The 27,918-nt window shown below is 37.6% G+C and overlaps 1 protein-coding gene across 1 annotated transcript in view; it reads right to left on the bottom strand.

Moving 5' to 3' along the window:
* ADGRA3 (adhesion G protein-coupled receptor A3) overlaps positions 5,856-27,918 on the bottom strand; it is a 58,901-nt gene continuing 36,838 nt past the window's right edge. The window contains exons 9-19 of the mRNA XM_021395752.1: positions 25,752-25,953; positions 23,166-23,315; positions 20,388-20,549; positions 19,925-20,128; positions 18,647-18,860; positions 18,289-18,497; positions 13,775-13,899; positions 13,104-13,227; positions 12,002-12,147; positions 9,009-9,104; positions 5,856-8,812 (exon numbers count right to left, since the gene is read on the bottom strand). Coding sequence (XP_021251427.1) covers positions 7,570-8,812; positions 9,009-9,104; positions 12,002-12,147; positions 13,104-13,227; positions 13,775-13,899; positions 18,289-18,497; positions 18,647-18,860; positions 19,925-20,128; positions 20,388-20,549; positions 23,166-23,315; positions 25,752-25,953 — 2,875 coding nt within the window. The 3' untranslated portion in view covers positions 5,856-7,569. The remainder of the gene's footprint in view (positions 8,813-9,008; positions 9,105-12,001; positions 12,148-13,103; positions 13,228-13,774; positions 13,900-18,288; positions 18,498-18,646; positions 18,861-19,924; positions 20,129-20,387; positions 20,550-23,165; positions 23,316-25,751; positions 25,954-27,918) is intronic.

The following is a 27,918-nucleotide window of genomic DNA, read 5'->3' as shown; positions in this document are numbered from 1 at the left end:
GGTGATCCACTGTCACAGTCACCACTGCTGAAATGCATCACCCACCACCTCACTGTGCTCACATCCAGTATTTGATCTCCATAAATGTTCAGCAAGTGTCACTGAATGTCAATGGGTGCCATTTTTTTTTCCACATGGAGGAAATCAACAACACACAGTTGCTTCATCTGCACTTCCATGTCAGATGCCATTTGGTCAGACTGCCCCTCTGCTGCCATCTGTCACACAGCAACAACATGTAACGGAATGCTGGTGGGAAGGTTCAGCCTCTGGTGCCATACCACCAACATCCATCTCTGATGTTGCAAGCTATCACCAGAAAGGAAACAAATTACTTTTGGAGCAGCCCTCATAGATCACCCACAAAATAATGCAAATATTGTGTTGGGAATACATGCACATTGTTGTTCTTAAAGGATTTCTGTAAAAACCCAAAAGCAAAGATTTTGGGGATTGAGGGAGAGGTTTCTTTCTTGAAGCCTTTACTTTTTTCTCTTGCATCTGGTTCAGAATAGCATCCAAGGGGAGTTGGCAGTGCAGGATATTGAGGAATAAGAAACAATATAATGGCCATAAAACAAGCATAGTTTTCTAATGCAGATTAGTAGAAATAGTAAAATAAGTTTTCATTTATTAATGTATGTAATGCAGTATTACCTGTTTGTTTTCTGCTTTTTCTGTTTCTCACCACAGCTGTGCCCTGCTCTTGGCTTTCACTGCCACCAATACCACTGAAGTAGGCTTTTATTTCTGGAGATGATCTCGAGTGTGGTCTCATTTTGGAACTTCTTCCATTTTAATTTGACTGCAGGCAACTTTGTCAGTCTGTGCTCTATTGAAATCCATGGCAACACTCTCCATGACTGAACCTGCCTATTGTGACAGCCATCCACCAGCTCTTTACCATTCTGCTATTATTCATATTGTTACTTCAGATCATTTCTTAATTATTATGCTCTTCCCATACATTTGTGATGACAGGGTTGCCATTCATTTATTTTTGTCTGTGACGGGTACAAGTGGCTTGTCACTAGCAGCATTATGACATATTTATACTGTTTTCTCCTCCATCCCTCCTTCTCCTCATATCCTCCTGGCTCCTTTCAGGCCCATGTTGTTTCTGCAGTTCCAGATTTCACAGCCTCTTTGGAGGTGCAGGACACCAGGAGGCAGCAGCCATCAGCAGGGTGCAGCTCTACTGGCACCCACCAGCCCCTGGGTTAAAGCTGAGCAAGCCTGGCTTAGACATACAGTCTTTGTAGGAACTGCCTTTTCTCTCACACTTTCTTCCTCTGTTACCACTCTCATTTAATCTCTCTCTTTATGTTCCTTTACGTCCTGCTTTCCTTTGCATTTTTGTCTCCCCACTCCCAAACAGATTTGGTTGCAATGCTTCTGAAAAACGCAAGCTTTCTTTAAATCCAGACAAGGGAGATGTGGAAAGATGTGTAACTTCTTCTTCTTTCTTGTGAAGAAAAGAATATTTGCAGAATTGTTGGTCAGATTTTTTTTTCCCCCCACTAGACAGCTTCCTCAAAATAAAGGCTGTACATTAAGGATCAAACACTTGCCAGTACCTTCGGTTGGATTATTCTCTTCAAAAACAGTGTATCTAGAACAGCTCCTGTATTTTTCAGTTGCCCTCCTAGCCCAGAGACCAGCTGCTGTCACTGGAAACCCACAGAAATTAGTGTAACAAGGCAGTGAGTGTTGCCAGCATTGTCCCTGCCAGGCTGCAGGCAGAGTTCTTGTGTTGCACACAGCCCCTGAAGCTCCTCCTTCTGGATGAAAGCAGTGGATCCCAAACAGCTTCCTCTGTATCTGATGCTCATCATATAGAACAAACAAACAAAAAAGAGCCGTGGCTTTACTGCTATTGCATTTGTTGCTTTTTTTTTTTTTTTTTAAGAGAGGCCCCATCGAAGGTGGTGTGAACTTTTGCTATGCTCAGCACTTAAATATCAACTGCAAGTTTTCAAGAATCTCCAGCTAATACAGACTACAAAACTTCCTCACAATTTGATCTCGTTAATCTTAAGGCTTGCCCCAGCTACTGCACTCAGAGAATACAATATTTATAAACATGCTCATACGAACTGCTAAGCTCAAATACCACTTTGTTCAGCCACTTCATTTGTACAAAAAATTGTGCATTTGGGGATTTAATTTTGGTCAATTTTCAATTTTTTATCCTCATGGCAGGTTGCTGAAGTGACAGAAATTTTGATTTTTAAACTGAAGCCACAACAGTCATGTACTCAACTGCCAATAAAGCACGCTTTCAGAAATTTGGAAAGCCCCATCTCAGCCCTGACCTTTTAGCTGTTCTCTTTTGACTTTGTAGAGCTATTCTACACTCACTCAGGTTTGGTCTATGATATACTGGTAAGACACAGCAGCAGTCAGCAGAGAAGCCTGGACAGCAGTGCCAGTTCTGCAGGGGCTTTAGTAAGTTGCCAGATTAGTAAACACCAGGTGTACCAGTATGAGGCCAATTTCCTCACCCTCTGTGCTTCAGCACTGCAGCTACTGCCATCTGGTGTCTGCCTGTATTGAGGGGTGTTGTTGGCACTGTATTCCAGCAACTAAAGTTTGTCATGCTTATGGATCTAGCTAATCTAATCATTTTCCAAAGTTAAGTCTTCCACATAAAACATTTTATATTCACAGACACCACCTCTTCACATCCTTCTCCATCTCCCCAGATGTCCATACACAACCATCCAACCTATCCTGGAACCAGAGAAGGTATAATCCAAATGCAAACAAAAAAACCTCACACAATACAACAGGTCCTTCAGTTTTGGAAAGCAGGGATTAACCATTCACAATATGTTGTTTGCATTGCAAGATTCCTTCATGTTTTGTATGTGAGTTTTGAGGTACAAGGACAATTTCTCACAGGTATCCATTAAGATTTAGAAACAGACAAACAAACACTGACTTCTATAAAATGTAAACAACCACCACCCACTGATCCTTCAGTTTGCTTAGGGATGTGAAAGAGCAGCAATACAACACACAAGTCAGAGCTTCAGTGAGCAGCACTGTGTTAACAAGGAACTACTCAAGATGGAATACAAGTCTTAACATAAAAATGAAAGAACTCCATGTTTTCTCTTCACAAGTTGACATATTTCCTAACCTACAGAAATTTAAAATCAGTGATTAGCATTTAAGGCATTCTGCTAACCCATTTTTACACATCAACCATGAGCAAAACAGTAATACAGAAAGCTCCTTTTTCAATAAATGGGAAGAATATTTGCATCTTTGTATCTTAATCATACACTGAAGGAACGCTTGCTTGCACAGAAAACAAGGAACAAGTCCCTTACAAAAATCTAGCTTTTTGCTTATAAATGCTTTCTTCAAAAGATGTATATGTAATCAAGCACATTTTATTTTATAAGTACTTTTAGATGTGTTTCCGTGAGAATACAGTTAACAGCACTCCGACCACGTCTGGCTGTACTACCCTACACATGCTGGTGTTATTTGTATTATAATCCATAAAGCTACCTGATTTAGCTCTCAGAACTTGAGAGCTGTTTGACTGTGAAACAGATGATTTATCACATGCATCTCTTATTAAAATAAATTCCTAATTCTTACTAACACTCAATTTTTTTCTGCCTGAATGCCTACCATTGGCATCACTACCAAATCTCTCTGAGAGCCAAAAGCTGTGGTATGCTCATAGCCCTCTGCCTCCAAAGCCATGCCACCCGCTTTACAAAACAAGCTTTTGTCTTTTATTTGTGGGCAAATGCACCCTTTTATTACAATTCCTATCACCAACTACTGCTAGCGCAGTCTCCACCTTTTCTGCAGAAAGCAAAGCTGTCTTAAAAAAGGTGGTTCTCACTTCAGTTCGTATTATCTACTCCCCTTTATATACTTAATCAATGAATGATTGTAGCTACTTCCTTGTTGTCTTGCTTCAAACAAGCAAAATACATTTCTATGGTGCTTTTCTTCCTCCACTAGAGCGATCTAGGTGGTTTTACACAGAAAGTTTAATTAAAAACACCTGAAAATAAGCTTGTTTTACAAGCTATTAGAAAAGAACATAGAAAAGAACATGAGGAAGCTTGAAAATTTTGTTTCCAATTTCCTTACACATAATACCTGCACTTTTTTACAGCCTAATAACCCGCCCTCCTATTCTTCTAGTTATATAAATTCTTTCATTTAACATTCTTCTTGTGAAACACAAGAGAAGCATGTTGTCTTGAAGTACCAGGGCTGTTGTTTATCAGCTTTCAATACTACATACTTACAGAGTTTATTTTTCAGTCTCATCAACATTTAAGCCAAACTTTGAAGCTATGAAGAAGTATTACATACAGGATTAAAACTAAGGCAGTTTCAAAATGGACCAAACAGATTTTTACTTCCAAATTTATGCAAAAGGTGTTAAAAGCCAAGGACAAGCTGTTTCTAAACAATAACTGCTCTTACCCTAAGTCATTCATACCTTGTTCAGATAATAGAGAATAATCTATGGCATGTCTTTAATTGTTAACATTACATAGATATTTTTTACATATACATACACACCCAATTTTCAATAAAACACAAAGTAGCTGGACTTATTTGCCTTCGTAAAGATATTTGTAGCTATAAAAAACAGCACGGTATCTATGCTGCATTAATTTAGGAAGATGTGATGTTTGGGCTATCAACTAAAGTAAGAAACCCCAATAATTATACTGGCACTAGTTACGTAATGATAGATTTAAATTTCAGCTTCTCACAGAACACTTCCTTACACTTAGAGACCTCAGTTCAGTTTTCATTGAATTAGTTACTAAATCAAGAGACAGGCTTGCAACACTCCGCATGGCATTATGATCAAGCCACCAGAATTTTGACTTCATAGCTGAAAATGTATTTTTGCCACCAAGAGGAAACACCAGCCAGTACCACAAGCTCCAACAACGACCCAAATGGTTGTTGGTGCTCCCCTCCCTCCCCAAAAAAGCAGTGAGTTGTCTAGAGAAGCTTAAACAAGCTTGTCCAACAGTTTAAAATGTAAATATTTTAAATGTATTTGGACATTCAGTTCAAATTCAGCTTTTCTGGAGATACTTATAAATGCACACCTACACACATGGTAGTTCTGAGGTTGGTTACAAGCTAAAAGCTAACTCTCTTGCAGCCAGTAAAATAGACCAGCAATTAAAACTCAGTTAGTTATACGCTCCTCAAAGCATCACTTTGACAATTCATAGATGGGAACTACTCAGAGGAAGTAAAAATTCCACCCAAATCCTACTGAAACAGTCCTGCCAGAGCTGTTTGTATACAAGGCTAGTTCAGGCTATCAAACCAACTGGTAGGGAGGTGCAGTAGAGCTGGCAAGCAATAACTAAATGTACCTGGATGAGTCCTTGCATTATAGAACAACACCTTTGAATATTGAGAATGTCAGAGCCAGTATTCAGTATTCAGCCTGTATTCAGAGAGGTATGCTGAACAGTAAAACGTGCAAGAGAGAAGTTTGAACTGGGGAACCAAGCAGAGAAGTGCATGCAGCCCAACCGAGTACAAGTCATATATAAGCATTTTTTTGCTATTTAATACAAAGGGTTTCAGAGAAATGGGTATCACTTAATGGAACAGGTAGAACTCCAAATATTACCTACAACCTCACATTTGTCACAGCATTAAGATGACACAAAATACAATCTTGCTTATATTGCTAAGTAAGTCAGCAATTTAAGTAGAGAAAACTATAATCATAACTGACAAAACCTATTTCATAATATTGCATTTTAAATAAAAGTTTGCCTTGACTAGCGTTATAGAAAAATTCTAATTTAAATGGAATTGCAGTGTAACTATGATGATTTTAATTTTCAAAATTTACTTTATTGTGAAAGACTGTACAAGGTGCCTTTAAAAAACCAACAAACCTCTACAGAATATAACTTCATTTCAACAAACTTCAGAATTGATGTAATTAACTGAACAGTATGTATTGCCTATTTCAAACACTGAATTTTTTTTTTTTACTGAAACTTCACAGTTTTCAGACATGAAGTAAAATCAGAATGACATTAAATGCAATAATCTTTAATTAAAAAACAACAAATCAGGGCAACACCGGGCTGCTGGGGAAAATACTATTTATTATACATTTAAATACAAATTTGAAATGCATTGTGGACACGACTTCAGGGTTACAGGTAAAACATAAAAATGCATGAAGCTGTGTTCTGCATCACTCAAGATGCAGCTGGCTGCTCCTCCAGCACACACAAGCAGCCCCACCAGCCCCCTCCTTTGCTCCCTCCCACTACACTCAGCCACCGGTCAGAAAGGGGGGACCAGGGAAGTGAAACCACCTGGCTGGAGGTGGACCCTCCACATGGCCCTGGTGGCTGATCTGCACACCCCTGGCAGTGTCAGCTTCAGGGCCTGGGCTCTGCTCTAGGTAAGATAAACCGTAAACACATTTAGCTTTGAAGGGGATTTCAAAACAAGGCCCAAGGTGTCTCTCAGAAGAGGGAGAGCAATGAAGAAAAGGCCCCTCCCCTGCATTGCACTCAGGAGAGTCAAAAGCAAGTGGAAGAAAGGCAAAGGCTGAAAAATGCAGTAACAATCCAGTCACTGGTAAGGGGATGCAGAGACAGGAGACATCAGTACTCTGTCCAAAGAAGTGATTGCTGTGCTAATTTGGCCCAGTCTGGAGGAACCTTTTCTACTGCTAATGGAGCTAATTTGACCCTTTTAGTTCGTCAGCTACTCTTTTTCTATAGACAGAACGAAGATTCTAAGTGTTTGATATGGATGTGTCAGAATTTAATTAAACAGAGTTAGTTTGTTAAGCAAACTTGCAATAAAAAACTTGCAAAGTTTTATCTGTTCTCTGTCTTTTGTGTCTGTACAGATTTTTTTTAATGTATCAGACTCCCATTGCATACAAAGTATATGCAGAAGACATCCTTTTGGAAAAATACACAAGTAGCAACTATTAAAATTATTTGAACCTAAGTTAAAAGGCTTTATCTTTTACATTCGAAGCCTGTGGTATCCACACTCCTTTTCCCTGCCAGTTCTTTCCATCCTAAATACCCTATCTGTGCTGTAGGCACTAGTCAAATTCATTATTTTTTTATTAGACATCTTTCACATCCATCTGCGAAGAGAAGTAAGTGGGAATATACGGCTTAATGTAACTAGAGATCTGGGAAAAACTTCATTTCACACAGAAGGAACTGTTCCTCTAACCTACCTGTAACCTACTGTAGGGTATCTGCCATAGCAGTGGGGTTACACTTGCTGATCTCCAGAGATCTCTTCCAAGTCCTACAGTTCTGTGATTCTACAGTTTTGTGAAGATTGATAGTTCAAAAAAAAAAAAAATCACAAAATGCCAAAAGTTCATCCTTGTAGGAAGAGTAAAGATAATAATGCATACAATCTTTTGCTTGGCAGATTATCTGTTCCATCCCTGCATAAAGTACCTACAATTTGTAAACAGTCTTTAGAAGTATTTAATAGCTTTAAGGAATGTGTAATCACAGTTCATATGGATTTGTCCCAGACTGAATGATAACGCTACACAGTAGTCTCATGTTTCCATAACCCAGTTCTAATATTACCAGTACTGTCTGCAGTGAGCAAGGGTCCAGCCTGTCCACTGCTTTTAAGTGGTCCATTCTGAATGGCTAAATTTAGGCCATAAGATTTTTGCTGGTTTTCAAGTTCAACCACTATCGGTTTCCTTAGTATATCTTTTTTGTTGTTGGTAGCAATTGTTTTTTCAGTATTTCTGCTGCTTTTTGGAAGCGTACTGCAAGCATCACTGCTATCTTGTTGGGACTGGTTATACTGACGCTCCCGGTACGCCAAATAGGCTCTCCGGCTCCTTGAATGTCCTTCACTGTTGCTTGGTCGGCTTTTAGGTAAGCCATTTTGCACGCTTCCTTCTACACTCGTAGGAACATCGTACGCGTATTCCCTCAATACTGCAAGCCTGCTAGCACGGTGTCCCTTGCTTCTGTTCTTGTGATGCCGACTCGGGTGCCCATTTGTCCGAAACTGTACCTCTAATGGAGCTACGTGCATTTTGATATCATTATCCACCGAATGTTCCGTGAGACTGTTATCAAGCTGAGGCCCTGTGTTTAATGGTAGAGAAGTAGAGTGGCACTGAGCTGCCGCAGCTTGTAAATTAGTTAGTTTACAGCCTTGAGAAGAATTTTTTAGGCTTGATGCACTTTTATTTGTGCACGAAGATTCTGCACTACTGTTGGTGCACTTGGGGGTCTCTCCATTGGTTCCACTGGAACTGGAGGGCTGAACGTTCACTTGCACAGAATACGTACTCCTTCCAGGACAGCAAGTTGTTATCCACGCATGCCTGACATCTTCCCTGTTAACACAATGGTGCACCATAAGAAAGGCGCTAAGGCTTAAACATGTTGCCCCAAAAAAACAGCTAAAAATCAGGTCCATAGGATAATACAGGGAAACGGAAAGAGCTCCAAAAATCCATAGAGCAATGTACAAAAGCAAAGTAAGGCCCACTCCCATAAGCTGTGCTTGAAAGCTGTGCTCGTTCTCTAATGCGGAAGTGGAAACCAGTGACACCGACAAGGAATCTTGATGAGTCAGTTCCCCATGTTCGTTGGTAGCCAGGCGCTGCTGTTCCTCAGCTGGTTCCTTAAGCTCATATTTACGTTCAGGGTGCCGTTTTAGTTGTACGAATATGCTGAGAAAATACATGCAGTTTATGAAAATTATAAAGCTAGCTGGTCCATAAAATGCTCCTAAGCTAGGTTCCCAAGCCATCCAGCAACTGGAAAAAAACAAACAAACAAACAAAGTCAAGACAAACACATTCTCATAAGTAACGTATACTTCATTGATTCAAAATGGTACTTTGAAATGACCTTGGCTGCATTACATTTTCTGGAACCATCAGAATTGCAAGTAGTATTTCAAAAAGCAAGACTGGAACATTAGGAAAGAACTCTCAGATATATGGTACTTACTAAGGTGCATTAGGTCTGCTGCCATAATTTCGGATGTTTGCCGCTGCTGTTATTCCACAAACTATGATAGGGATTCCTCCACCAATAAGGTAGAACCTAAAAAGTTAAACTAATATATCAGTGATTGCTTAATGGCAATAGATTTTACTCAGTAACCCTAGGGGAAAGGAGAAAGAGCTTGCCAGGATTCTAGAAATATACCATTTCTTGAAGAAAAAAAAATCAGGTGAATTGGGTTTGGGCTCCAGCAAAACCAACTTTTCCAAGTCTTCCTCACTACAGTTTTTCCCCCTCGATATAAACCACCTCTCCCTCACTAACTTCCCTCTGAGGCACTAAACAGACAAGGTACATAAAGTTAGAAGGGAGAAGCAAAAGCTGGCAGTCAGAAGTTGTAAATTATTACAAAAGAATAAGGACACTTAGAAAGAAAGAGTTCCTGAAGATGAATTTGCTTGATGTTATGGATACTTTTCTGAAGATCAGCCACAACAATTGGTCATTTGTTTTGTTTTAAAAGGACTAAACTTGTATCATACATGTCCTGCTTCCCTGTGGTAGTGTTCATGAAAAATACATGCTTTCAGAAACATAAGAGCATATAATGTTAGAGGATCCACCTTTAACTTTTTATTCCAATTTCCAGGAATTCACGCTGAATTTGTTAGTAGCAGATCAATAATTGCTAACAATCATACCAATCAATGACACTCTGTACTGCACTTTATGTTAATCCTGTCCAAATTCAGATCAGAACATGCACTGAAAACTACTTTTGTGGTACATGCATGGGTAGTTTGTTTTGTCAACAACAAATATTTACTCCTGCTGCCTTGCATTTGTCCACTGCATTTCAAACTATTTGCCAGAAGTTATAGCCATCTAACTCAAGACACAAAACAATCTAATATAAATTAAGTCTTCACTGGAAATCCAAGTAGACTAAGCATATCACTTTGTTGCCCAATCCAACAAGGATCATGTTCTGTCACTTGTTTATTCAGTATCATGATATAGTTACGAGGAGAAAGCCAGACAAAACAGATCTTTGTGGCAGACCTTACTCAACTCATCTATCGTTACAAATTACTAAATCACTGCCTCAAACATACACCACTATTCAAACAAACAGCCAGTTTAAGCTGGTTCTACACAAGACAAGCTGTTATTAGTGGGGCAGTAAGGTAATTAGGATTGTTTGCAGATGTAGTTCAGTCTGCTGTACTGAAGGACCATGTTTGCAGTCAGCCTTGAACTCCTCTCTACCCTATACATTGGCTTTCAAAAAAAACCCACTGAATCAATTTCAGAAGTCTTTTTTACCTTTTTTATGACCTGTGACAAAGCTGTACTAACACAAAGAACAGAGCTCATCATCAACAATATTATCTTACATGCAATGAACTTTCCAAAATACAAAACAAAGCTTATCTGTGCTAGTGGGAAGGATCATTAATGGATATGAAGGCCACTCTCAAGAAGGACCTACAGGAACTGAAGATCACTGCATATGCATAATGTCTACCTAACAACTGCAGAGTGGACTTTTTCTAAACACAAAGAATGCAAAGCAGAATAACTTGTATATGACATATGAGAAGAAAACTGTATATCCCTGTACATCTACTAGGGTTTTAATTCGTCCATTTTAAAATGTCCTTCATAATCCTGAAAAGGCACGTGGGAAGAAGAATCTAAATAGCATAGAGGCGAATACTGAATTGGTTGTTTTGTATCTTTCAATTCAAGAAACAGAAGGACTGAAAATAATAAATGACTGGTTACATACAAACAATAAACTCCTGTTCAGAAGTCCTTGCCTTCTGCCACTAATGGGGAGGCTTGTTTTGAGCACAAATTTAATAGGCAGCTGAGTGAAAAAAAATTGTTCCACAGCTGCTGAGCAAGAATATCACACATTGATTCAGGAAATCCTGATCTGCAGAGACAGAATAATCTGAGAGTACGTTAACTGTGTTTGCCCTGTTCTTGTACTTCTCACCAGAGCTATTGATGAGGTGTCCAGATCTGAAGAGGTGTATGTTTATGTTTACACAGAACTAAGCCCGTGAGGCTGGGAATGTTACTAGAAAGTCTGCCAGAGAAAGAATGGCATATAGTAATAGTGGATGGAAAAAAAATTGCAACAGATGTTAAAATGGCCATTCAGTACCCTGCTGGAAGGCACACATCATATCCTACAATAGAACAGATTCTTTTTCTTAATATAATAGACCAAATTAAATAACACAATGGGAATGCTCAGTGGTATAAATACTAACCTTCTGGCTCACGCATGCAGTATTTCTATATGCTTGTACATTGTACTGCACATTTTAGCTGATACTTAGAAAAGTGGTTCTGATTTCCTGCTGCTTCTGTACTTCAAAATTAAGTTTCCTAAATACTTGCCTGCTTAACTAATAAAAGTTAATCAATGTCTGCCACCTTGTGGAGAATTCGAGCTTAGCAGTTTTTAATTAATATCTGGAGGCTCAGTGAGCTATATGTATAAGTTACATTAATGTTTACTATTAGAAGTACTTCATTAGGGGAATTTCACAGATAATTAGTTTGCTCCATTTCAGTGATTTTAGAAACAAATATTCTAAAGAGGAATGCTTTACAAAGAACACTACTTTTATTTGATAATGCCTGCCATTCTCAAAAAATATATTAAACTATACTTTAACACTAGTGTTTGTTAATTTTCTGGTAACAAAATTCTCCACGATCATTCCCCTCTGACAATTTAATGGAAAGTGTTCCAACCTAAAGCTGTAATCAAAGCCTCAGAAGCGACGCTGAAACAGTAACATGATAAGACCAAGCATCCTTCACCTCGTCCTCACTAACAACCCTTGGAAAGAGAGAAATATGGAAGAGAACTGAATGGCACTTGGAAAAAACAGTACTGACTTTTATAATTTCTGGTCAGAATATGAGCATGGTGATGTGGCAGACAGGGTCGCACAAACAAACAACAGGCTCACCTCAACATTGGTCTGGGTGGAGGTGGTGGCTCATCAGTATCTTGACATCTTTTAGCTTTTCTGGTTACTTGCTTGTAAATATTACGAGATGTCACTCCCAGCCACAGTACTGTTGCAAGAGTGGAATAATGGAGAATTATCCCAACCTTAAAAAATAAAAATAAACCCCTAAGCATTTACACCTTACCAAGCTACGAAATTATCACTTACTATATGACTTGCATAAAACTTGAATTTTCAAAATTTCAGTTCAAGAAAAGACCATTTGCTACAATGCTTTCAACCCACAATCTAATAATTGTGAATTCAAACAAAAGCATTATGGAACATCATAGTAAAGGATTAAAAACTTTCAGGAATCACAGGAGGAAAAGAAAACACTTTAAAAATTTCCACTGACATCATTCCCAAGAAGAAACTGTGTAACACTGAAACACGGCAATGGAATGATAGATGGCTCAATCTCAGAAGAAGGTTTATCACAAAACAGGAGTCCTGATAAAAGCTGTTTGTTTAGAGAAAGTACAGGTCTTTGACTTCAAACACTTCTCATTTCCTCCTTTTAAGTTATCCTGGGGCAGTAAAAATAATGATGTTTCTATTTGCAGAAATCAGTTTTTATGTGGTCTGTAAGTGTCACATACTTATTATAGAATCGTTACAGAGAGCAGTAAGTCTCAAAAATAAAACTGTAGTGTAAAGCTATTTCTGTGATAGCATTTCTGGCTAAAAAAAAAAAAATCTGCTGCTCTTCTGAAGTATTTCTCTGGTTTTCCAAGAACAAGACACATTTTTAAGGCAGAAAAAAATGATTCTTTGTCTAAATTTAGCATCCTGATGAAAATGCCTGTACAGCACTACTGTTCTGTAGGAAGCAATGGGGTGTATATGAATACAGAGAAATGAAACATACCTAATTTTTTCAAATGATATTAAGCACAATTCCAAAATATTCATTGTTATAATAAATAAACCTCAAAATATCAACTTTTCATATTTAAAGCTTCACTTTCCGTAGCAAAATGATGGGAGAGTTAAAATCTTAACATGATTTTCTGGGAATAATTTTATCTTATTTTCTTTTGCTGCTGTGTTTACTTACTGCTTGGCAAATGCTGGCATTCCTGGTCTGAGTTACACCTCCAATGAACATTACACAGGTCAGGAAAATGTGAAAACTCAGGTTAACTAGCATATGCCAGCTTTTTACACTGATCCTGATCATGCTGTTAAACAAGAAATAAAGTTAGACAACATAAAAACATAGAGCACAGCTGCATTATTGTCTTCCAGAAACTATAAAGATACAGTCATGTTAAATGAGATATAATTACTGTTAATGATTGTTTGACTACCATGTATTTTGCAATCAAACAAGCTCTGGACTTTATTATAAGAAATTAACACACCCTTCTATTAACCAGCTTTATGCAACTATTCTGGGCTTGATTCAAAAAAATGTTAGGCTTCAAGCTTGTATGTCAACACAAATGTAAAAAGTTGAACATTTTCTTTAATTTCACTGTCATTTTTCGAGAGCAGTCATTTCCATCACCACGAAGGAAAAGAGAAGAATTAAAGAGATACATGGTTATAAGAGCTAAATTATCACACCAAAAAAGAAATGAAGTAGCTGCTTTCTTAATGGTTAGTTTGCATCAACAAATTTTATAGGAATATGGATACAGATTACTATGTCATGTTCAAAACAGAAAGAAAAGGTTGTTTTAAGCACTAAGAAAGCAGCTGTTTAGTCTTTAATGCTATTCATACCTGTGATGGTATATATAGCTGACTATGATCATCAGTAGGCACATAAGCAAAACCATGGCAGTGGCATAAATTACCGGATGCAGAAGATCAGCTGACTGTGTATATAATTCAGCTTCTGTCAAGTCCTAACAACAAAACCAAAAGTAACATTAATCCATCTCCTTATTCTGTGGGAATGAGAGAGGAAAAAAATACAGAGAGAATTAAGAGGAACCCTATACATAAAATACTATGTCCCCACTGCCTCCCCCAGTTATTTAACATACCTCACAAATACCTGCTGTTCTGGCTCAATGTTATAAATGCAGTCACATTTTATAGCAGACTTAAATGCCACGTATGTAGGAATTCAGAGACAAGTTAGCGATTCTGACAAAATAAATTTTATTATTTTTAAGATGCATATAAAGTTTGTATAGTGTGTAGAATAACACTGTGTTCTAGTGAAGATTAACATCCTCAATAACTTAGACAACCTAGGAGAAAGCAAGTTTGCAGACGATCCTGAAGTGGGAGAGCAGATCACCAGGCTGGAGGATATTCCGAGGGACAGAGTAATGGGCTGGGAAATGTCATGAACTTCATCAAAGGAATAGCTAAGCGTTCTGCATCTGGGATGGAGTAACTCCCATGAATGCAACAGTATGGGCTAGGTGCTGGACTGAAGAGAAAGCAAAGAAAGAAGAGCCTAAGGGTGCTGGTAGACAGAATTTGAACACAAGTCAGCAGCATACACTACAGCCCAAGGCCACACTTCACTGTACTAGAGAAAATGCAACATTGATTCATCGAAGTCATTATTCCCCTTTGCTTAGCACTGCGCAACCATGTTTGCAGAACCACATTCAGTTGGAGGCTGCCTAGTATAAGAAAGACGCTGAACAGATGGTACAAGTCTAACAAAGTATCGTCGGATACTTTAGCAGGCTGAAACACACAATGAAGCTGAAGAGGCTAGATTTGTTCATCTCTGAGAAGGAACATGGGTCAAAAATCAGTATTATTATATTGGACTAGTCATTCTAATGAGAAATCACATTATTATATTGAGCTATCTACGTGGATGCTATGAAGACAAGTCAAACTCTCTGAAGCTGAACTGATAAAACGGAGAGGCAATTGATATTACTGGCAACATGGAAAATTCTCACAAGATGTAGGAAAATAAAATCTGATGACAGATGTAAAATACTGGACCCAGAGCAACATAATTCAACTTCAAAGCTGATCCAACTTTAAGCAAATAACTGCACCAAATGACGTTTTGAGCTTCCAACTTGAATGCTACTCTTTGACTAGTTTGACTACAATAGATATAGTTCATAACTCAAGATTCGAGCACCTCTTGAGCATCATTCAAATTTGGTGAATCTGCTGGTCAAAGTATCCCTCAAGGATTAAGTATGAAATGGAATCATGCAGTGTTAAAGCATGGCAATATTTTAAGCAACATCTGATAAGTGACAGTTTCATTAACTAACAAGAAAAGTTAAAAAATAGGAATTCTACGCAGTAGGTAAGTTTCATCTCAGGTTGAAACAATTTACTAGGACTGTTTCCCTAATGGTAAAACTTTGAAGAAAATGTTTCAGTATCTTCTGGCACAGAATGAAATATGTTTGCCTAACTAATATCAGTGAAAAAAACCCTATTCCTTTATTTTCAGAATAGACAGTATACAGAAACACTTCTAGCTACAAATGGTGAGTCACTCAAACTTCAAGAGTTGTGCTGTTCAAGTTCAAATGTGTGCTGAAGAAAAGGAGAACAAATTCAGCCTTCACAAAAAAAACAGAACATTAGGAGGAAGCTTCAGTTTGCTTTGAGAAAAGTCACAGTGATAAACAATATATTTTTAAGGTTAAGATGGGTAATCTGATATCACAGACAGGAGAAGAGCTCTTTCAATCAAGGATTACAATTAAATTAGAGTTGGCAGTGTATTCAGTACTCCTTCAATTGTTCTTTTATCAGAATATAAATTTGTTATTCCTAAGTAACTCACCAACCTCACTCCAAACTAATTTAATCAGACTGTCAGTTTGATTTTTATGTATTTGTTTCTGTTTTTTTAGCACCTGGAAGACAATGCTTTGGAAAAGATCATAACACATTATACCTCGGGCAGCCAGTGTTATCTGAACCTAACGCTGCCTGTGGTCTACCCAATATCCACCTGGAGATCCCTAGGTGCCCACTGCTGTGACAAGTATGAGTGAAAGTCAAACAACTGATGACTACTCAAGAACAAAAACCATTGGAGAATTCCAGTTGCTATTTCCAAGTTGGTGACAGGTAGCGTGATGTCATGTATCATTTGGTATACGTTTAGAGAACAAAAGCTACAAAATCACAAAATTTAAAATAATCTTCTAAAACGTTTGAGAAAATTCAACTTGACCCAATACCCACAAGATCAACAGAACTCTCACTGACTGCACCGTCAGTTTTTCATCATACCTACTAAAAGGAGTGGGAAAGCAGACAGTGTTATCTTTGAGCTAAACTGATCCTAAATAATAATTTGTTCATAAAATGTCAATAGAACAACAGTAGAGATGACATTAACACTGGTGTGTTTACAGCCCAGCAGTACCGAGTTTCTTCTCAAGAAGCATTGTTTTTACTTTCCCCTCCATTGCAGGAGGAGTACTATATATATAATAATGAGATTTCAGATGAGTCTCCTGGTTATCTGTTCCATTATTAAGCAGTAGTTTAAATAATTGCGAAATAAATACAAATTTTTATACCTCTGTTTTCCTAGATCACCAGATTAAAAAACTGGGCACTCAAATACAGCTTCCTTATCAGAAAGGACTTACATTACGTTCTGAAATGTATACAGACAGACCATTACGTTCCATCTGCTTTTATTTTAAATAGGTATAGAAGAATAAATAATGAAATAACTCAGGTTATTAGCCATAAGCCATGCAGCCAGAATGATGGATACTGCTTTCAGACCCCTGGTTGCCACTCCTGTTTATGTATTTGATGTTAATGATAACTGTTGATTTAAAACCAACCTCTAAAACAAAAACCCCAAAATTTTCTAAGAGCCAATGACCTGAATCTAGGCTTATGTACCACTATGAGAATTATTAAGAAAACAGCCTATCACGGCCTTTTTAGTTATTTTTAATTTTCAGTTAAATAATACACAGGCATTATGAAACCACCTCTGGCAGCTACTTAGAGAACCAGAAGTTCTGCAGTGTTTTAAACTACGTGCATGGGACAGCTTCACAGATGAGAGTTGGTCTTCCTTCTCTTTCACCTATCCTCTCCTATCTCTACTGTCCAACACTTTGGGCATTAGATAATATTTACAGAATACCAGTTCTGAGCACACACAGAATGACAGACACTGGCAGAAAAGGATGAAAGCTGCCTCATCCTCTTTTTTGACTTCTGATTGTCAGCAGTTTTTTATATGTCTCACAATATATGTAGATATTGATGCAATCATGCCATATGTAAATTCAGAAAGTCATTTACGGCTGCAGATTAAGTATGTCCTTCATTCTTCTTCCTCCAGGTGGCAGAAACATGACCAATTTTAAGCAGAATCTCTCTTTGTATGTATACAACACCTACATACGAAGTTTAATTCAGTTCTAAAGAATACAAGAACTACACTTTGCAAGCAAACAGTTATTTCTTAAAGCTTTTACAATTTCACCCTGTTTCTTACTAGTTTACCACTTTTATGGTATCACATTTTATACACGGTGATGACTGATGAGCAGGTTAACAGTCACTGGCTGTAAACTGCAAGCTTCCCAAGCAAAATTGCAAACTGAAGAGCTCTGGGAACAAAAAAGAAATCCTACTTCCTAACTGAAGAGCAGGAAATGAAGGCGCCTCACTCACTTTTTATTCAGCTACCATTATGTTTTAGAACTTGTTAATTATTTTACTGACATCAATACACACAGGTTAAAGTTGAGATAATGCTCTTCGAAGCATCACTTTAAAAAGTTTTATTTTTAGATAGTTTTTTTTTTTTTCACTTTTTCAATTGATTTCTTTTGGTAATGGACCTACATACTACTAAGCAAGTAGCTTATTTGCAGCAAAACAGCTACAAATTATGGACTATAAGAAAAACAACCCAACAACCTGGGAACCATTAATTTAGTTAACAAATTTTATCCAGACCATTTTTTCTCCAACGCTACTTGTTCTTTATTTTGAACTGTCATTATTAAAGTTCATGAAAGCACATTGATTATATAGCTCATGAGAATGCCTTCTTTCCTACAGTACTTTTATGCAAAAAGTTACTTCTATCTCATACACTCAGCAATTAATTCCACTTTGACAGCTTTCCACTTAATCCTCGTATTGAATGAAAACTTGTATTTACAGAAGCAACAACTGAAGATTTCTACGTCTAGTTTTCTGTAAAAAGGAACAAGGGAACACTTACTTTCATACAAGAACAGAAAACAATTGTGGTTCCAATAATTTTAAGTTCCAGAAAGAACAGGTAATGTTAAGCGTCATACCATTAAAACTGCATAGTTGCTGAGGGAGTAGCACTGAATGGTAGTAATGTTTTCATCAGACAGAAGAATGCGACAGCCATCAGACTTCCATCCCCCTTGTCCGTTCAGTAGATCGAAGTCCCACTGAGCTGCAACAGCATCTGCTCCGTGCGCAATGCGCCGCAGCGTCACGTTGATAGGAACATGGTGACTGGCTGGGTTTAAACCATCTATTACAAAATAAATGTATTTGCACATAAATTTCTCAGCAGGTCAAATGCTAAAAAAAAATCTCTCATTTTTCAGATATGCACAAACAATACAAATAAGTCAATTGAAGTTTCTCAAAATCATAAAAATGTAACAGCAAAAAACATACCTATCTTGGTAAGAATGACTGGTGTCACAACTGTACGACGTTTCCCATCGTCAGCAAGGTTCGTTGAATTTCCTGTTGCTGGAAAAAGCTTTCCATTGCGAAATGCAATAAGCTGAAGCTTGTAGACAGACTCATCTGCTGGTCTGATTTCTCTTTTTTGCTTTTGGGTGAAAAGGGAAGCTGGCAACTGGATAGAAGCCTCTATAATAGTATTCTAGAAATAAAGAGATTGTAAAAGTTTTGAGGAGAAAATGAAATTTCCTTTACAGACATTCATTTAACAACTCCTCCCCCTGAACACTATCAGAAACGAATGCACTGCAGTGAACTTATTTGACAGTGCTTCCAAATAATCTACAGTAGAAGGCCTGGATCTTTAAAAAGTCTTATCCCTTTTTCAAAAGGGGAAAAAAAGCGCTAAGATTCTTAATTGCCTTAATTGTTACAGCTAGTAAATTTGAAGTAAAAATCAGTAACTTATTACAACAACTTCCAGACTTTTGGGAACTAGAAGCAGTAACCAAGGCCAGGTGGGAACACATATATATAGCAAAGCACAATTTCCTGTAACTGCACATTAGTGTCATAGAAAATGAAGCACTCTACCCAATAAAGTTTTGTTACATTGTACATAAATGATATATTGGTAAGGGTGCATGCCTGTAAATTGCATAGAATTACACAAGTATTTTAAATATGCATCCTGCAGTGACGTTCTAGCACAGTAAGTAATAAAAGCAAGCTGGTGTGCAAGCCATTCTATCACTCTGATACACCGATGTGCATTTGTGTGGGCATGTACACACCTAAAATAAATACATTAATACACATGCCTAAAATACACAAATAAAATGAGCCTTTCCATTTGCAAGTCCATGCACATGTACCATTTTCTAGTTGGATTAACACTGTAAGGTGATTGATATGTCATGTAATATGTAATGAAGGTTAAAATACAGCAAAATAAAAGACAAGGACTATTATGACCTAGGGAGAATTTCAATTTCCCTACTTTTGAAACACAGAATCTTTCCACTTAACACATATTAATAAGGAAAACTCCACCCATTCATTAAAAATTGTCCATTAAGAAATTACTCCAAAATCAAATGACATTATCCCTTGTCATTTTAATTATCTTTTGTCACAGTCATTCCGGAATGAAGCATAAAGAATGCTACTTTAACAGTAGAAATTCGGAATATAAGCTTGCTTTCCAAGTGATTCATATTTACGATATCATTACAAAGACAGTGGGGAAAACAATGAATAACCAACCTTTAAAGCCAGGCTTGACAGCGTATTTGAAACATTGCACTTAAAACTTAGTTGCTTATCCAGATTTCCATCTGGATCTCTTCTCCCATAATCACTGAGTCCTGTACGGTCTGATGTAGCCACTTTCTGAAATACGGTGCACGTCATCCCAGTGAACCCAGCAGCCTTTATTACGTAAGCCTCAAGAGCAATATTTGGAGAATACTGTGACAAGAACAGCAACAAAAAGTTAACAGTAAAAACGTATGCATTACAAGAAGAATAACAAATAATCTTTAAGGGATTCTCAACTGTAACAGTATGGAAAAAAAAAAACGAAAAACTATTCCTGTGTATCTGGAAGGGAATTCAGAATACTTCTCTCTTCTCCATGTAAAAACAGCAGACATTTTAGATAACATCAAGTTCTACTAAGCAAAGAAAAATAATCACCAAAATGTTTTCTAAACAAATTTATACTTACAGTAGAATAAACTTGAGCTCCATTTGCAAGCCGATACATAGCAATTTTCTGTAGACACTGTACAATTCTAGTGCAAGCCTTGGATTCCCTTTGTGCCATCCACAGAACACGTTCATCAGCTAACATAATGTTACTTGCTATGTCCACCATCACGTCACCAAGCTAACAAGAAAAAGAAATAAGGTTATTCTGCATCTTTGATAACATGCATCAAAGAGAATAATCATCAGAAAATGCAATGCTACTTGTCAACATAAAAAGCAAAATAGAATCAGCCATTCTTATTTCGAGCACCACTTGTCAAGACCAGATGCTGAAATACTTAGACATCCACCCAAATATCACACCAATGCAATTTGCGTATTTACATTATACTTATAGAATGAAAACTTGAAAAATACAGGTATTTCATTAAGATTCAAAGGTGTAATACCCCAAGTTCTACATTGATTGTAAATTGTTCTTTTAAACAATTAGCAAATTTAAACTTAAAATAAATACAAATAACCATAAATCAGCTACGGTATAGTTTGCACATATGGTAGAAAAAGAAAGGAGTAATACCGGAAGAACTAGCACACAGTCCTTCTGCTTCTCTTACTTTTGCTATGCCTGCCTTTTCTTTGATTCCTTCATTGCCTGTCTTCAGTTTTACACGGACACTTGTAGGTCACAAGCTATTCATGAGAGATGGCAAGTAACCACAGGTAACAGAGTTGATTTCAAGCTACTAGTTACACTGTTAAAGTTGTTGCTCATGCATCTTACCTGGTCTTCGGTACAATGAAATACAAACCAACAAACTGAATTCCTTCATGTAGACCACAACTCTGATAAAACTAGCAAGTGTCTACATTGGCCTACATTAGATTTTTCATAGCATTTTAGAAAGTGACAAACGCTGCACCAGAAGTGAAAATGCATGTACTCTGAATTGAATGAAAAGCCATTCTAAACTTTGGGACTGGAATTTTCTATATAAAGAATATAAGGTTGTGTAGGGAAAAGATTTCCTTTACATCCAGATTTTCTTTTTTAAATTATTATTTTTATTTTAAGAACATCACTAGCAAGATAATAACATAATAGATTGTTCTCCTTTTTTAAATCTTTAAAAATAAAGGCAAAAATGTTAACATAAAAATATTAACTGCTTTAGGAGTTGAGTTTTTAGGGACAGAAACTACAGACAATAAACATTCAAAAACTAACAAACAGCATGAAGCAAAATCTGCAGGCTGAAGCCCTTTTTGTTGAATTCTCAAGAGCAGATTGAACAAATTAACTGAAGACGATGCTTATTATTACTTTAAGATAGGTACCACGCCTCATACATTTACACAGATAGTGTTTTTTCAATACATTATCCGTGTTAAGACCCTGAAATCACAGGACGCATGCGTTAAATATCTTTTACCTTAAGGTATGCGTAGGTTTTTCAAATTACAACCTAACTTACGACAATCTACTGAAAACTGTCTTCAGCTTCTTCTTTTCACATGAAAAAGTATTAAATGAAACATTTTACCATTTACAGTATCTGTACTTCAGAACAGCCACTGTAATGCAAACTAAAGTGACTACAGCATCATCTCCACAGTTAAGAGTTCTGCAGATTGAGATGCTAACAAGAAATACGTCAGTCTTCCTAACTAGTAGAGTATTAAATGAAACTGCACTCACATCCTTTCAACAGATTAAAACAAGGCTGATTTAAAATCAGACCAATTAAGATTAAAAAAATGAAAGATAAGTCTGAAGTTACCAACAAGTTTAACTTTTTGCTTTTCCTCCATATCATTTATTACCTTTAAACATGGCAAATCACTGCCAGATTGTGCGGCTCTACAGACAATAAATTACAGCTGAGAAAAGAGTATCCTTATAATGTAACAAATCGCACAGCACTCTAAAATATTTCTGCTTTCAGCTGGATACAAAATCAGCCATTTAACGAACTGCCCGTATAATTGCAAGATGTACCCAAAAAAATTGCAAGCTACGATTGTAAAAACGAATTGTAGACTGAAAATTCTCCAAGGAGGTCTGTGAAGAATTTACAGTCAGCTTTTATGGTTTTCTGGGGCTGGATAGGGAAATTTGGTAGCTTTTTTTTTGTGCAAGTTTAAAATCAAGGCATTGTGGACTACAACTGCCCAACACGCACTGTAGAGTGAGATCAATATAACCTCTGTTCAGCAGTGAAACAGAGAGTTCCTGCCCACCGGTGGGACTATTTCATCACTCACACTTTTCTCCCCAACAATGAGCGTTCTCTAAGATTTTATTTTAATGTCTTATCTTATCCTTCGAAACATAGGAATTCTGAAAACCTTAGAGATACAGCTCAATACTGAATAAAGACATCCTACCATGGTGGGAGGGGAGAATATAAGTCTTGTTTTATTCATTATTGAGAGGATCTCTGAGGCTTTCATTATTCATCTTTTTAGATAAGAACATACCAATGAAAACCTGTGTGACCCACTCCATAGTAAATAAAAACAGACTTACTGTACCTATCTCCCTGCTCCAGTGCTGACCAGAGGTGTTACTCACATTACAGGTCCAGTGAATGCTGGATGATCTCAGCGCGAATGCAAAGTCTGTGACCATGGGTCAGCAACTTCAGGGACCTACTAAACAAACAAAAACATGGAATAGAATCTGATAAACCACTAACTTGGTGCCTGCACCTATTGTTGAGAAGGCTTCACTGCTCAGAATACTATACGACACTTTGGTTATCTTTAAAGCAATGGCAAGTTATCCAGTTACCTCTTTATATTTTTCTGCAAATCTTCCAAACTTCTCTATCATTTCAGCCACAAAAATAACATCCATCTTATCAGAAAAATTTGCTGCTTCAACAGTGTAAGCCAAGAGCTGTCTTGCTGTTGCCAATGCGTTAGTGAGGTTGAGCGGCATCTACACAAAGAAGAAACAATATTCACTTCTTTAAAATGCTTAAGTACAAGATAAAGGAAACGCTTCAGCAATTCACAAACCAACATTTTCCCAAAAAGGATAACAAACCCCACAGAGATCACAGGAGAGTTCAGTTTAAGTAGCTAGGAACTACCACTCTATCTGCTAGCAACGCATTTTGTAACAAGCTGAAAAACCAAAATTTGCAGCCTTAAATTGTATTTTGCCCTATTGTCTTAGAAGGGAGAGAGATGTTGTACCAAGAAGAGCAAAAAAGACAGGGCTGTTAAATGCTTATTTTGTTTTGCATGGCAGCTTGAGTAATGCGAAGCTCCTAAAATACTGTGTTCTATAGCAAGAGAAGCCAAAAGAAATTCCAGCACACCACTGCTGTCGCATTCACTCTTGATTCCATAATTACTGCAAGTGTTTGTAATGGAACATGCACAAAAAACAAACCCAAGACAGATTATTTCTATGACAATGCTCACAGCTTCATTCCTGAAACAAGTACCAGGCTGAAAAACTCTCTACCACTAACCAGTACCAAACTCCAACGTGCCTGAGCTAGCAGGGACCAAACCCAGCAAATTTCATATAGCACAGTAGAATACGGTTTAAATGTTATCAGCTCGTGTTCAGCTGCTGTTTATCTGTTATAATCCAAACTAGAAGCATCTCACTTCTCCATTTTTTGGTGTACAAATATTCAGTCTGTCCTACTGCATTTGCAATCTGCCACATACGCATAGCTGTACATCGGTCCCTGCAGGTCTCAGCCCACACACATAGATTTGAATGCAATTAACAGAAGATTATTTTTTCCAAAACACTATTTACAATTTAAATATATGATTCAAAGTTCCAAAACATAACACACATAGAACAATGTAAACTTTCAAGTTCAGATATTTTGTATAATTTCTTTGAACTTAAAACATTAATTTCTCTTCACCTGGAACTACATCTGAATGACAGAAAAACAACAGTGAAACAAACTTACTAAGTTACAAAGATTTTCTTTTACTTTAAATGTAGGCCCCTATTTGATTTAAATTACTTGGCAGAGTTCTAATGTTCAAAAGAGCTCACTAACTATCTTTGTGTTTAAAGACTCTACTGATGCTTATAATATCATTAATACATTTAATATGTCTCAAAGAAGTGACAAACTTTTGTGCTAAAAAGACTGCCAAACCTACTACACATAAAAAGAGGATAGCTCTAATAAGTAAAAATCAACCTCTAAAGTGAAAACATGCCACTCTTCTCCCTTAAAGGAAAAAATGGAAATGTCTGTTTCACTGTAATATACACCTGTCCCTGTATTTTTTAAGCAGATAATAGAAACAGTTATCTATATCACACATGGAAACAATGCTTCTGCTTTTCTGAAGATACCGTTCTGATACCCACATTTTAAATTTCCTAACACAAAATTGGCAATTTCTTCCATAACCTGAAAAAAATGTTGGCTAACCAAGAGCAGCTACAATAGGCTGAAGTTATCTAGGGAACTGTGGCTCCAGATTTGGGTTGCAGTACATAGTCTGTAGTGCTTTCCCATTACAGGCCTTGCTGGAAAAACTTCCAAGGTAAAGAAAACACAACCCAGTTGCATCAAAGCTCTCAGTAAGCAAGTACTCAACCTTGCTGCGTCCCCCAGTGGGGCAACATCTCCCACCTGGTAACCAGACACAGAGCACCACCACAACTTTGCATTTCAATCCTCAGATATTTTCATATGACAGCCAAAGCATGCATCTCCAAGTGCCAGGAACGTAAAGCAGCACTGTACAAATAGTTCACAGAATCACCTAGGCTGGAAAAGACCTCCAGGATCATCTAGACCAATCGTCACCTATCACCAGTATTTCCTCATTAACAACACCCCTTAGTACAACATCTAATTGCTTCCTGAACACCTCCAGGAACCATGAGTCAACCACCTCGCTGGGCAGCCTATTCCAGCACCTAATCACTCTTTTGGAGAAGAAATTTCTCCTAATATCCAACCTGAACCTCACCTGGCCCAACTTGAGACCATTCCCTCTAGTTGTATTGCTCGTTAGGTGGGAAAAGAGGCTGACCCTCACCTTGTCACAATCTCCTTGGGCCACAACATGCAGCTTTCTGCCATTCTCCTCTTCCCACACATCTCACTTACATCACCATTCACTGATCCTCCAGACCAGAGCGGGAAAGTAAAAGGTAGTAAAACACACAAGAATAAAATTTTCCTCATACATTAAATCTGAGGGCACCCAAAAATAGATCACTCTTAACATAATCTACAAGTTCCAGTGTACTCAGAGACACCCATTTATCACAATTCAGCTAGACAACCAGTACTACACACTTAAAAGAAATAGAAAGACAGATTTCAGAATTTTTATTTTCACTAAAAATTTGATTTTATAGAAATGCACAAATTACCTGATTGAACATGTAAAGAACTCGAGTCACATCATTTGCATACTGGCACCTAGAATAGTCCTCTTCTGCCCAGTATCCTCCCCTGTCACATCTGCGCCAAGCTCTTCTCTCATCTTGCGAGTTGCCAGGATATATCCCACTGCCAGCTGAGTAACGTGTACACAGCAGGTATGCTGTGATGCCTGCCAATGTTCTAGGCCACCTGGGGAGTCAAAAGCAAAAAAAAAATAAAAATAAAAATAAAAAAAGAGAAAGAAATTTACATGACAAGTAAATAAAAGGATTAAGTACTACAACATGAAATAAAGAGACACTCAAAACTAAGCATCGCTAGACTATTTAAAGGGCCACCTTGGCCCACCTTCAGTATTTTCAAGCTGTTCATAGTTGAGCACTATTAACAAAATGAGTACTAATGCCAGCTGTTTTTTTTTTCATACTTCCATGAGGTTGCAGGTGATGTGAAAAAGGTGCTCATAGAATCACTTGAGTTGGAGGGGACCTTTACAGGCCATCTAGTCCAACTCTCCTGCAATGAACACGGACACCTGCAGCCAGATCACGATGCTCAGAGCCCCATCCAGCCTGACTCTGAATGTCTCCAAGGATGGGGCATCCACCATATCTCTGGGCAACCTGTTCCAGTGCCTCACCACTCTTATTGTAATAAACCTTATTTCTTATATCCAATAAAAATCTCCCCTCTTTTAGTTGGAAATCATTCCCCCTTGTCTATCACAACAGATCAAGAGTCTGTCCCCTTCTTTCTTACAGCCACCCTTTAGATACTTGTAAGGCTGCTATCAGGTCTCCCCACAGCCTTCTCTTCTCCAGGTTGAACAGCCTCAGCTCTCTCAGCCCATCCTCACATGGAAGATGTTCCATCCCTTAGATCATTTTTGTGGCCCTCCTCTGGATATGCACCAGCAGGTCCATGTCTCGCCTGTACTGAGGACTCCACATCTGGATGCAGAACTCCAGGTGAGGTCTCACAAGTGCAGAGTAGAGAAATGGGATCACCTCCTTCGGTCTGCTGGCCAGGCTTCTTTTGATGCAGCCCAGGGCACATTGCTGGCTCGTGTCCAGCTTGCCATCCACCAGTACCCCCAAGTCCTTATTGGCAGGGCTGTGCTCTATCCTTTAGCCTCAGGGCTTGTATTGATAGAAAGGGTAAATTACTAATTACTAAAAACAGTTTACAGATGGTTTTCATTGTTGTTTTTTTTTTTTTTAATCAAACTAGTCTACCTCTTGAAAAAAAATTGTGCTAACACTACCTAAATATACTTGTTATATACAGTATCAAGTCCTGCAAATGTTCTATTTCTCCTGTTCACATAAACTGCACTCACACTAATGCTAAACTGCAGATATGAACAGCAGAGGACTACATTCAAAGTAATTAAGAAACGGTGGTAGTAGTACAACCACTGACTGATTTTGCAACCAAACACCTAGCAGATAGAGATTCCTGTGAGAATTAAGTGTGCAGAGTGTTAAGAAATTTGGAAAGGACTCCTTTCACTAAGATGACACAGAACTAAGTATTTTAAGGAAACTTTAATATTCTCCATTTTTCTTCCATAATTTTATTGTATATTTTATCTGCAGATGCTTACTTTTATTTATGTATACATAAGAATAAAAAAAGGAAATCAAACTGCAATACAACCTTAGTGCAGTGATCACTCAGGGACTGCTTCAAAGGAAAGAGTAAGAATACAAAGAAACCAAGCCTGAATTGAGGTGCAACACTGGGAAGGCCCGCCAGGGCCTGCCCATGCTTCCTGCCCTCTCCAAAGAAAAACGTGAATAAGCAGTATTTCATAATTCAGAACACTAATACTTGAAATTCATATCAAAAACCATACATACCCACAATACAGAAAGCTAAAGATATCAACTCTCACAACTCAACAGACTAGGCTTAACTAAACCCTAGCAAAAGATTCCTTTCAGCAACCCATGCCTTCTGTACCATAATCAAGTCAAACTAAAGCAAGCTCTCTTTGAACAGCCCGAAGAACTAAGATACTTATTCCCCAGTCTTAAGAATTTCTCTGTGGTTTTACACACCACAGTTGTCTCCAAAAATTGAAAAAATTACTAGATTACATGGCGATTTAAAATCTGTGGTTGTGGCTTTTTTTTTTTTTTAAACTGTATT

The sequence above is a fragment of the Numida meleagris genome, chromosome 4 (assembly GCF_002078875.1).
Source record: "Numida meleagris isolate 19003 breed g44 Domestic line chromosome 4, NumMel1.0, whole genome shotgun sequence".
Classification (NCBI taxonomy): domain Eukaryota; kingdom Metazoa; phylum Chordata; class Aves; order Galliformes; family Numididae; genus Numida; species Numida meleagris.
This window is presented reverse-complemented; position numbering and strand designations above follow the sequence as displayed.